Source organism: Phocoena phocoena, chromosome 10 (assembly GCF_963924675.1).
Source record: "Phocoena phocoena chromosome 10, mPhoPho1.1, whole genome shotgun sequence".
NCBI classification, from domain to species: Eukaryota; Metazoa; Chordata; class Mammalia; order Artiodactyla; family Phocoenidae; genus Phocoena; species Phocoena phocoena.
Genome location: NC_089228.1, coordinates 414,573 through 426,858, shown reverse-complemented (window position 1 = coordinate 426,858; position 12,286 = coordinate 414,573). Strand labels below are relative to the sequence as shown.

The 12,286-nt window shown below is 60.1% G+C and overlaps 1 protein-coding gene across 1 annotated transcript in view; it reads right to left on the bottom strand.

Annotated features, from left to right (window-relative positions):
* Positions 1 to 67: 67 nt before the first annotated feature.
* SLC41A3 (solute carrier family 41 member 3) overlaps positions 68 to 12,286 on the bottom strand; it is a 44,647-nt gene continuing 32,428 nt past the window's right edge. Inside the window, exons 4-10 of the mRNA XM_065885026.1 lie at positions 10,284 to 10,428; positions 8,000 to 8,146; positions 5,847 to 5,991; positions 5,028 to 5,107; positions 2,932 to 3,066; positions 865 to 1,013; positions 68 to 277 (exon numbers count right to left, since the gene is read on the bottom strand). Coding sequence (XP_065741098.1) covers positions 68 to 277; positions 865 to 1,013; positions 2,932 to 3,066; positions 5,028 to 5,107; positions 5,847 to 5,991; positions 8,000 to 8,146; positions 10,284 to 10,428 — 1,011 coding nt within the window. The remainder of the gene's footprint in view (positions 278 to 864; positions 1,014 to 2,931; positions 3,067 to 5,027; positions 5,108 to 5,846; positions 5,992 to 7,999; positions 8,147 to 10,283; positions 10,429 to 12,286) is intronic.

The window sequence follows — 12,286 nt, the reverse complement described above, 5'->3', positions numbered from 1 at the left end:
GAAACCACACCCTGTTTCCATGGGCACGAGGGAAGGTTCTCCTGAGCGACAGGGATGCCTGGGCTCCTTAGGAAGGTCCAGATGCTGGTTCTGAGGTGCCGTCCAGCGCCGTCTCACTCCTCAGTAGCCAGTGGGCGAGGAAGCAGAGTGCCAGGAGGCCGGTCCCGAGGAGGTCCCCCAGCCCCGTGAGGTAGGGGATGCAGTGGTCATCCGGGTCCAGGGCCCGGTTCCATGTCAGCCGAACCATCGCTTCCGCCAGGTACAGCAGGATCGCCACCTGTCACGAGGTGAGCGGACACAAGGTGATGATGGCCGAGGAGAAAGCCCGTGTCACCAAGAAACCAGCAGATCTCAAGAGCGGACACCACGGTGGACACATCCACCCCAGGCCCTCCCTGGGCTCCTCTCGGGTGTGCCGCGCAGCTTGGCGGCCGCGCACCGCCCAGCTCCACCCACCGCCTCGGAGACTCGGACAGGGGTCTGGCTGGAAGTGCAGCTCCGGACAGCCGGTCCTTCGTGGAGGCACCTCAAGCCCTGGCCAGGTCCCAGGTTCCCGCAGCCACTTCCCTGCCGCTGCTCTGGACAGTCTCCCAGGCTCCCCAGCCTGTCCTTCAGGGTCACGGACACGCTGACGCCGCCCTCATGGGAGTGCCCACTGGAGCCCACCGTTACCCTGCAGAGGCCCCAGCCCTCCCAGCTAGAGTCTCGGAAAACGGCCTGACTGAAGTCCACACGTGCCTGTAGCAGTGCGTCTTGATCACGCCCTTGGGCTTGGATGGACCGACTGGACTTCCAGAAGGTGGGGACTGTGTCCTGCGTGTCCAGGGACCTCTCCCAGGATGGGACCCCAGGGGCCATCGTTACCTGGACCAGGCCCGCCAGCAGGTAGAGCCCCACGAAGGTTGTGTCGTTTGGGACTGACTGGCCTTCCACCAGGTAGATGATGGAGAAGAAGATCAGGTGGCCTGGAACCACCAGGAAGAGCAGGACGCGGGCCGACGTGGAGTTGATTTCTGGAAGAAACGGAGCAGGGGAGGCAGCATGAGATGCTGGCAGGGAGGCGCCCGCGGCCCCTCTTCCTGCTGCCTGTGTTTCCGGAGCAGCCGCGTGTGCAGCTTGTCTAGCGACAGGGATGCGGCCTCTCATTCCCTTGGGAGCTGACGTCGTAGGGAAGAGAGAAGAACCAGCATCAAGTAGCAGAAACAAAAGCCATTTCAAACCTGACGGGTACTAGGCGGAAGGCTGACCGGGCTCAAGTGGTGGGGAGTGGGGGTGGGAAGCCGAGGCCCCGGGCGGAGGAAGGAGGACGTGTAGGGCTTCGGGGGGTGCCGAAGGCTCCGGCGTGGGCAGCCCCTCCCTCGCGCAGGACCTGGGGACGCCCATCGGCACACTCTCCTCAGTGTCTGTGCTCATGGGTTTGAGACGCTGCGCGAAATGGGATTTCACAGTTTACAACCGCCATGAAACCACCCGTGGGGACACGACAGCTTCTCAGGCAGAAATGGGAACTGCAGTAAGTCCGTCTCCGTTTCCTTCTGAGTTAACCATAAAGCGTTTCATCAGCTGAAGAAAGAAAAGGAGGACAAATCAAACGTAACTAGGAAGTCTACCGTAAGATAACTTGTAGCGAGAGGGTGAGGACGCACAAGAGCTCCAGAACGATCATGGTGAAAATTCAGATGAGGGCTAACTTGAAAAAGAGGATTTTTTAAAAACTTACAGAGGCAAAAGCAAAATAATGATTACTATTTGGCAGCTGGCATTAAAACTCAAGAAAATCTACAGAAAGACTAAACAGCGAGAATTCGGTAAATATGTGCTGCTACAGACCGAATATTTGCTTTCCCCCCAAATCCGTAAGTTGTGACCTGACCCGCAATGATGGTGTTTGTTAGGAGGTGGTCAGGTGCCCCCGTGAGTGAAGGGCCCCCGAAGACCTCCCTCGCCCCCTTCTTCCCTGTCTGTGGGCCAGGAGGCCGGGCGTCACCAGTGCTGGTGCCCTGACCTTGGATGTCCAGCCTCCAGAGCTGTGAGAAACGCGTGTTGTTTATAAGCCCCCAGCCTGTGATCCTAAGACAGGTGCCCGCTGAAGTGCATGCAGTACAGGGTAAAGAGCCTTTCCATATACAGACGACAAGTCAGAAGATACACGGGGACTCCCCACTTCAGACAAGGTGAGGCAGACACACTTCCTGTCCCTCTCACCACTCATCCAACAGCCCTGAACGTCGCATGAAACGAACGTAAGATTCTGGAAGGTGGAGGGATGAGGTGGGCTGGCCGGGGCTCCGCGGCCCGGGGAGCAGCACAAGCTGAGGTCCCTGAGCTGCTGCCTTGCATCCCAGACCAGACGCTGGTGAGTCAGAACGCGAACGGTCAGCGGCCACGGAAGACAACTCGGCACGAGCCCCCCCCCTCCCGTCCTGGCCCCGGAGGTGAGAGGCTGGAGTTTGGGGGGGTAGCCAGGCCCCCTCCCTCCCGGCCAGGCGGGGGCAGAGGAATAGGACTTGAAAAGTAACAAAAGACACGACACAGCGTTGGGTCCCCGGTTCTCAGAACAGACTCCGTGGTCCTTCCTCAAGCTTCAGGCCCTGCAGGACCAGCGCCTGCCCCTCGGGGCCTCGCCCCAGCCCCCCGCCCCCGCTCGTCCTCAGCGGGGATGCCTCCCGCCAGCCTTTCCGAGGCCCTTCTGCGCACAGCACGACTTGGAATCCCGTGTGCGTCTGCTCTGCTGGAGCCTGTCTGTCCCCAGGGGTAGGATCGGCTCCTCCATCTCTCACAGTACCTGGAGATGGTTGGTGTGCCTCCGGCTGCGAACGGACCGGTGAAGGCCACGTTGGCACGTCGGGGCTGGGCTGAGGGGTCTACTGCCACAGACACCAGATTCTTAAAAGAAGCGGCCACGTGGCCTCTGGAAGACCCCAGACCCACCTGAGCTGCAGAACGTGGAGCGGGGGTTAGGCCAGCGTTTTTTCATCCAGAGGGGCAGGACCCCAGGCGTGCTCCACAGGTGCAGGTACGTGGAGATCCGGCTGGTCTGAATGGCCACCAGGTTGCCACCAACACCTGCAAAGAGAAGGAATCTCTCCTTCTTTATGCCAGTCTCTGAGTTCTATCCCTTAAGTCCAGCTCCTCCAGGAAGCCTTCCTTGACTGGTTCAGCCCTTGACTTCTTTTCTTTCCCTCCCACTTGCCCACAGATCTCGTGTCTGGCACCAGACAAGTGTGGCCTGGGCCTCGTGAATGAGGTATCGAGGTAGTAGCTGCATCACCTTGACAGGGGGCAGCTCTTAAGGAGAAGGAGGTGTGATGGGGGAGGGAGGGAGGGAGGGAAGTGGGTGGGGAGGGCTCAGGAAGCCACTCAAGGAAGGAACTTTTCACCTCAAGGCGGGAAGGAGAGGAAAGAGGGCCGAGAGTGAGGGGAGGGAGGGTTGTGTGGCAGCCGAGCTGGGGCTCACTGAGGGGGGGGCTCTTGGCGTCCTGGGGAGCTGACCGTGGCCAGCTCTGCTGGGGCCCCAGGCCCCAGTGACAAAGGCCCCTCAGAGCCCCTCCAGGCAGAGAGCGGGGCCCGCCCCTGGCAACTGTCCCCTTTAGAGGGCGGTTGGGTTGCCCACTGCCTCATCCCTATGGAGGATGACCCCTAACCGGGCCAGATGTGCCCCAGCTGCTCCAGAGGATGCAAAGAATGGCCGTGGGCAGAGGCCCCAGCTGCTCCAGAGGATGCAAAGAATGGCCGTGGGCAGAGGCCCCAGCTGCTCCAGAGGATGCAAAGAATGGCCGTGGGCAGAGGCCCCAGCTGCTCCAGAGGATGCAAAGAATGGCCGTGGGCAGAGGCCCCAGCTGCTCCAGAGGATGCAAAGAATGGCCGTGGGCAGAGGCCCCAGCTGCTCCAGAGGATGCAAAGAATGGCCGTGGGCAGAGGCCCCAGCTGCTCCAGAGGATGCAAAGAATGGCCGTGGGCAGAGGCCCCAGCTGCTCCAGAGGATGCAAAGAATGGCCGTGGGCAGAGGCCCCAGCTGCTCCAGAGGATGCAAAGAATGGCCGTGGGCAGAGGGTGACCGCAGATCTATTCTGCTTAGCCCACGATGATTTATTTAAAAAAAAGATAAAAGATAAAAGACAAAAATAAATTGGCGGCCTTTCCACATTGGGCCCTTAATCCAGGTTCCTGTCTCCCTGGGGCTCCGTTCCCGCCAGCCCGCAACCAGCCAGCTGCCACGCGGGTCGCCCAGGAGCCCGCCCTGCACTGCTCCCCACCGCCCACCTCGCCTCCCTGCGAAGGTCATTCGCGGTGCTCACTCAGCCCCTACAGACACCGAGCAGAGGACCCCAGGGGACCCTCTAGGCCTGTGGCCTCTGGGCCAGCTGCTGCTGTCCTCCTCGTCAGTGGCCGGCCTGGCACTGGGAGAGGCCCTGTGGACTCGGCTGGGTGCAGGCCTGCCTGGCACGTACAGGACACTGCAGACGGCCTGGGCAGTGGGTTGTCACACGCGTTCCTCTCCGACCAGCCGGCCCCACTTACAGAGCCTTACCAGAAACTAGACACAAGCTGAGCTTGGGCTAAATGCCCAGAGTTAAGCCTGGAAGGTGAACCAGTGGAGTGTCCGGAGGAGACCCAGGGGATGGAAGAGATTGAGGCAAGCTGATTCCTCCCCCCCCACCCACCCACCCACCCACCGTGAACCAGTGTTGTCACAGCCTTGTGTTTTAAGGAGAAGACAGGAATCCTGGTTTCTCTGTGTAAATGCCTGACTTTTTAAGTGTCATCAGTGAGTCTAAGTTAAAAGGAAAGCCACGAGAGGCCACCACCCCGGTTCTGAAGCCACACTTGGCCCCAGGTGCCAGCAGATCCCGGGTTAAAGCCTTCAAGGCTCTGGGATCAGCTCTGGTCCTGGGGGCCCGTGAGGGCAGGTGTGACCTGCAGGAGCGGGGGCTACAGCAGCCTCCCGGGGCGGGGCCCGGACCTCTGAGATAGCCGCTCTTCTTGCCCCACCACCCAGAAGCCAGGTGACGGGACCCAGTACCTACCACAAATGATGGGGGCAAATACGGCCATGCCTCGGAACTGCTGCTTGGAGATGGTCTTGTTCAAGATAAGCCCCCCGAAACTGTGGGGGGTGGGGGGGGGAGATGGCAAACGATTAGAGTGGACGCTGGCCAGCCCTCACCACGCAGACCGCCGTGTCAGCCTGTCACCCGCCCAAAACATCCGGGGTGGCCGAGCTGGTCTCCGTGTCCCGATGCCACCTCTGCTCTGAGTCTCGGCTGTTGCAGAAGGCCCCACCAGACCCTTTCCGAGGCCGCTTAGCTGGCTGGGCCCTGCCACGTGACAGCCCTGAGGTGCGCTCAGCAGGAAGAGGGGCCCATGTGACGTCTCCCACCCCCGCTCCCCGAAGCTGCTCAGCACCTGGCCCCACCAACCCTGGGGTTCAGCGAAGGCCTGGAGTCCACGAGCTTCTGGAAGCAAAGACACCTCGGCCACAGCCTCCGCTCCCCGAGTCACTCAGGAGAGCACATGGGAGAGGGCTGGGGTGGCCCCCGTCAGGGTCCACAAGCAGAAAGTGCCCCCAAGGATGGGGCTGGAGGGCCCAGGGCCCCGGGGCACTGATCCTTCAGCCCTGTAGGTCTCACCAGTGGCTGGGCTGCGGGAATGGCCTTCACAGAGCTGTGGCCGTGAGGCCAGGGGAGCGGGGCTGTGGCTGGTGCTCGTCTCCTGTGAACAGGGCTGCCCCTCACAATACACCAGGCCCAGGGTTCTTGGGGGAAATGAGGAGCGAAGAGCGTGGTGGAGGCGCCCGAGGCCACGGCTCACCCCACCCGGATCCCAAGGCGTCGCCACCCACGCACCTGCTGACGAGCATCGCCAAGATGATGGGGAACCACCCGAACTTCAAGATCTTCACGACTGGCGGGTTCTGCTTGGCGATGAGGATGCACAGGGGGGTCAGGGCCGTGAAGCCGATGCAGACCAGCGGCGTCAGATACCGACTGTCTGGGGGGAAGAGAGGGGGCGTGTGGGCCGTGGGGCTGGAGCTCAGGGTGGGGTCCAGGCTGTGGCTGGGTGGCGGAGGTGACAGGTGTGTGGGGACTCAGGGCCCCAGAGGCCCGAGGAACAGCTCCTGTCCCCACCAGTCTGGATGAACCGTCCCCTGCACCTCCTGTCACGCGGCTGACGGGCTCCTGTCCACCTCGATCCCCGCCGCACCTGCCTTTGCTTCGCTGACACCCCTGCGGCTCTCCGACACACGTGCCCTCCTCGGCCTGCTCTCAGCCCGGCCTCGCTATTCACGGCTCCGTTTACGGGGTCGTGACCGTGGCCAGTGCCGCGCTCGGCACTTCGTGTACCCAACTCTCCTGCTCTCACCGACCTGCTCGGACAGCCTGGGAGGAGGTGGCCGAGCAGGACACACCCGTGGGCAGCAATGCTGGCTCTGCTCTTGCTGAGGCCACCCCAGGGCCCACGTTCTCACAGGGGCTCGTGTCCCTGTGTCACCCGCTCCAGGCGGCAGGAGCCACGAGGACGGACCTCAGCCTGGATCAGCCTCAGGAACCTGGGCGCCTGCCGGAGCCCAACGCACAGGGCACGTGTGGCCACTCACCCGCCCGCCTCTTACCCGCACACGTGGTGACTCACCAGCCTTGTGGAGAAGCGCCCGCCAACCCCGGCCACGCCCAGAGCACAGGCCCCCCCACCCAGCGCGCAGGCCTGGCCTGGGGCCCCTGCCCTTTTCCGCAGGAAACAGCTGTGGCCATCCTTGTGCCCTGAGCGTCCTGGGCAAGAGATGGGCCCAGGGCCTCGGCAGGTATCCGCTGGCCTGGACGCGGCAGCTGGGAGCGTCACCGCTCAGGGCCGTAGCCTCCCAGCCGCCGTGGCCGTCTCCCTGGTGACAGCACAGGCGCAGTGGCCGCAGGCTCGCCCTCGTCAGCGAGGACCCACCTGACTGCTGCCCAGCCGGGAACCCCGAGATAACCCAGTGTCTCTCCGCAGGGATGGGTGACCCAACGGGACTTGACATCCAGGGTGTGTGTGGAGGCCTGGGGCTGGGTGCAAAAGGGAGGAGGACCCGGGGAGGCCGGTAACTCAAAATTACTTTGCAAATCAGACTCCATAACTAGTCGGTGCACAAATCTTTGAAATTCAGACTGTTTGAAGAATAAGATTAAGGCGTCTGCTAGATCTTCACCTCCACTTCGTGAACTTCCAGCATCTTCCCAAACCATCCCTTCCTGTTGCTGCAGGCCTTTCCTGGATGGCTGGAGCTCGCGGAGCCATGCCACCCTCACTGGGAGCGTTTCCTGGGCCACTTCTGTCGCCCACATGTAAAACCGGCAATTCCTTAAACCTCTGGGTCCACGGGCCCACCATGCCCCACGTTGAAGCTTCGTTGCTGTCCACTCCACGCATGGAAGCCGGGACCGCACTTGGAACTGACATCTGCTAGATCCGGACAGGTGTGCAGCCATCCTGGGGGGGCCACACCAGGTGGGAGGCCACAGACGGGACACTCGGAGCGGGTGCTCAGCGGTGCAAGGGCAGCGAGGGAGCCGCCGGCAAGGCGCTGCCATGTGTCCACAGCGTCCAGGGTGTGAGCCAAGCTGGGTCCCGGGCGGACCTGGGCGACGTCGGGGGGGGGGGGCGGTGGCCACAAGGTCTTGTTCCCAGAACGTGTGCAAACGCCCCGTCGGTGGCTGACCACGTCACAGGCCGCCTTCTGAGGAGCCTGGCTTCTGCCTCCTTGGCTGTGCCACTCCGGCCTGCAGTCACCTCTCGGGCAGCTGGCGTGTGTCTGGCGTGAACTGTGCCTCCCGTGAGGAGGTGCTGAAGCACCCAGGCCAGCCTCTGTCAGAGGTGGGCACTGACAACCTGTACGTCTGCTGCCCGGAGACACCTGTCCCCGTGGTGCACTGGAAAAGCCGGCGGCACCTGGGGGGCGACCCCCATCTGCCCAGTGACCCCAGGCCTCGCCGACGAAAGGACAGACCCCAGCGTCGGGCCCTACCTCTGTGTTTGTGGAAGAAGCTGCTGACGAGAGCCAGGATGGACAAGGTGATGAGGTCTCCCAGGCTGGCCGCGATGGGCGTCGCAATGTTGTCCGGGTTGAGCCCGAGCTTTCGAGCGCCGATCACTATGCAGACCATCAACATCCCTGCAGGGGGAGGGGACAGGTGGCCGGTGAGCAGGTGGCAGGGCCGCCCAGGAGCTCGCTGCACCCACGGAGCCGCCCGCTCTCGGGGTCCCTCCCTGCACTGGGGTGCGAGGCTTGGACTCTGCCCTGTGTCTCGCGGGCTTGACGCTGTGGAGCAGCCCAAGCATCCTGATGACTCCCTGAACCGTCGGGGAGACACAGGCAGGTGGTGCCCGGGCTCCCAGCCTCGGGAACTACAGGCGTGATGCTCACAGCCCTCCTGGCAGCAAGACGGACCCCAAACCGCTCTGAGCAGCGGGAGCCCCGGGGCGGGCAAGGCAACTGGCCCGTGAGTGGTTTCCAAGGGGCAGAGCCTGCGGGGAAGACGGCAGGGTGGGGTCTGGGACAGTGTGGGGCAGCAGTGCAGGTGGTCCCTGGAGGGCGGGAGGGAGGGAAGGGGCGGCACACAGAAGGCAGCATGGCACTGGGGGCCTGAGGGGCTGCCAGGGCCCAGCACATGGCCGCGAGTGCAGGGCGACGTCCCTGCTGGACCCGAGAGGCCCTTCCTCGTGGCCGCTACGCCTCCCAGGACCTGCTTCTGTTCTGACTCGGTTCTGAGGCCACTGTGACGTGCTTCCACCCCCCACGCCACGCTGCCTGGGACAAAATCCAACAGCATCTTGCGTGGCCTTTAAGAAGACACTTTCCATCTTGGCCACTGCTGTTTTAACGCTGGACTCAGCGTTCTGTAACTCTAAAAGTAATCACAGTTATCAGGTTGGTGCCATCGAACGCTGCTGGCCACAGTCTGTGCTGTGTTGTGACCAGGTCCCAGCAACTTTATTCTTTTGCAATGTCATTTGTAAGTGAATTGACACTGCCTGGCTGAGCGGTGGTCTGGTGACAATCCCACAGGCATGCGTAGAGGACACCACCCGTTTGAGATCACTTATTACAAACCACCAGCACCACCGCCCGGCTTTATGGCTCAGACAGGCCCAGGTGGTGCTGTGGCCCACCAGCCACGCTTCCTGAGTCCCCCTCATCTTGGGACAATCCCGGCTATGTCCTTGCCACTGAGGTGCACCCCATCTGAGGCCTCAGTCTTCTCCTCTGTAAAACAGGAGCCAGGATGGCCCCCGGGAGCGGCACCGCCTTCTGGAGCCTTGTTCTCTCAGAAGGTTCAGCCCCTCCCTGGCCCAGATGTGCAGGCATGCAGCAGGTCTGTGAATCTGTTCCTGGGCTTCCGCGCTCCGGCCCTGCCCCGACCTGGGCTCCTACACGGGGATGCGGCCGCCTGGTAGGAACCACAGCCACCGAATAACCAGCTGCATCCTTCTGGGGGTCAGGCGAGTGAACAGTCGGCTCGATAAGGCTACCCCTCTTCCTGGACCTGCATGCGCTTTGCGGGATACACACAGACACGGCCCAGAGAGAACCAGTGTGACCGCTGTCCATTCAGAAAACCTGGGAGCTGACCGGTGCCTGGGTTAAGTGTGGAAAGAACCACGGGCTCTGCACTCACACTACTTGGTGGAGGAGCGGACAGTGCACAAGTGAACAAGCGTGTGAAGCAAACAGCGTGACTGTGAGCGAGTCAGGGGAGGCTGCGAGACTGGAGTCACGCGTGTGCTCGCGCACTGAGGGATCAGCCTGAACTGGGATGAGCCCCGCAGCGTGGGGCCCCAGCGCGTCCCGGGCTCTGGGACAGAAGCTGGCACACAGGCTCGGGGAGTGCTGCGTGGTGAACAGATGCGCAGCCACTGGGCTCCCTGCTGATGCGCGGGAGCTCCCCCCGGGGCCTGAGGCAGCGTGGCACGAGCAGGGTGGGGACAGCAGATGGTAGAAGAGGACACGCAGGCCCTCTCAGAGGAGCTGCCGTCGTGCAGGGAGCTGAGACATAAAGTAAGGGACAAGAGAGCTTCAGATATTCGCAAGGGCTCCAAAAGGAGCGTGAAGCGTGGTGGCCTCCGGCGGGGGAGGGGGTGCAGGACCTGCCTTGCCCCAGGCCCCGCCCAGGCCCTCCCGGTGGCCAGTCACAGACAGACGTGTCTCCGCCCCAGCAGAGGGCAGGGACCCCCTCGCCGCCCTCCAGGTCAAGGTGGGTGTGAAGACTCAGCGGTGCCCCGACCCGCGCAGGACCCCGAGGGCTGCTCACCCAGGGCGCAGGCCGCCAGGAAGGCAGTGATGACGCTGCTGGCGCACAGCACCTCCGCCTCCGCCGCGTCCAGCTCCTGCCCCGACGCCGCGCCCAGGAGCAGGGCCGCCACGGCGGCCAGGAGCCCCACGACGGCGGCCTGCACCTGCCGGCAGGAACCAGACGTTAGGCAGGTCTGCTGACCTCGCCCGAGCGCAACAAAGCCAACACCCCCTTCAGCCCGATCCCTGCGGGAACCGCTGCCCCGCCCCGTCCTTCCCCGTCATCTTGCGTAGGGTCCTCGGTCAAGGGCCCCCCGTGTTTCCTCACAGCCCCTCTAACCGGTTTGGACAAAAGTGCTGTGATCTCCAGCGGCACGGACAGTGCCCCTGCCCCCCCCGGAAACGCCCAGGACCCCCGGGAGACACCAGAGCTGTCGGAGCTGAGGCCCCAGCGCACACGCGAGGCCAGTCAGCCTCCGCAGACGAGAACACGCCCCAGCTCACACACGGAATTCCACTCAGGGTCCCAGGATTTTTCCCGGTACCTGACAACTCATTTTAAATTTAACTCACAAAAATGAGCAGATGTGCAAAAACAGCCATAACAACTTTGAGAAAGAAAATGGGAATTTTGGCATTTTCATTATGAATACGTATTTTAAAGCTATAGTATTAAAACTGGGGGGCTTGGCAGAGAAATAGACAAATAGGTCAGCAGGACAGAACGGGGTCCAGGAATTGAACCGTGAATATGTGAAAATTTTAAGTTTAATCATGAATATATGAAAGTTTACTATGATAAAGGTGGCATTTCAAATCAGGATGGGATACGTAAGGTAAGAGAAACCGGATATTTGCTTGGAAAAATAAAATAGATTCTGACTTTACACCGTTCACACACATATACCTAAACATAAGAACATAAAGTGTGAAATGGATGAAAGTATTGAATAATGTGTTTCAGATTTTGGATTAGGGAAGGCCTCCTACTAAAGATGAAACATATAAAATCCATAAAGAAAAATACAGGTAAGATTTACAAAGTCCAAGCGTGACTTGTGTGTGATAAAAGACACCACTAAACAAAGGCAGGGATAGACTCGGAGAAAGTATTTCCGTCTTACATAACTAATAAAAGATTAGTATCCAGAATAATGAGTCCATTTTACCAAATCAACCATAACCATCATGATAATAGAAAGATAACGTGATGGAACGATGCATAAGGGATATGACAGGTAATCCACAGAAAGGAGATACAAACGGCCAAGAAACACACAAGAGATGATCAAATCCCTAGTAATCAGGAAAACTGAATCCCCAGTGGAAGGTTAGGATTAGGGTTATTTGTAACCAGGGCTGGTCCTCCTCTATTAAAAAGTAAGTGCTGTTTGATTTTCTTGGCACTGGGGTCTCTGCTCATCGGGTAAATGGATGGATGGGGTATACTTCTTACCTGTCGGATGGAGTAAAGTTAAAACTCAAAGGTCGACAGTACAAAGTACACACGGACAAACAGGTGGGACGATGGTTGTCTTACACACTGATGGTGGTAAAACTGATACAGGAATTCTGGGAGGAAATTTGTTTAAGTTATCTAAATACCTGATGATCTAGCATTTTCCCAGGGAAACGTGCACATGTGGACAAAGAAGCACATAATCACCATGGTGATTGGAGCTGCTCTGTACAGAGTGACGTCCGTTCGTTAAGTCACTATTAAGAGAAAAGTGCTATTTACAAAGTTACACGTACAGTATAGCATGTTTTATGCATAGAAACATGGGAACTCGTGTGGTCTGTGTCTGTGGGCACATCCATGTGTCTGCAAACACAGAAAGGGTTTAGAAGAGTCCTTCCCATGCTGGTGAGCTTATGAGGAACTAATAATTGAAGTTTTGTGTTTTTTTTTTAAATAAATAAATCTATTTATTTATCTTTGGCTGAGTCTGGTCTTCGTTGCTGCGCCCTAGAGCACAGGCTCAGTAGTTGTGACACACGGGCTTAGCTGCTCCGCGGCGT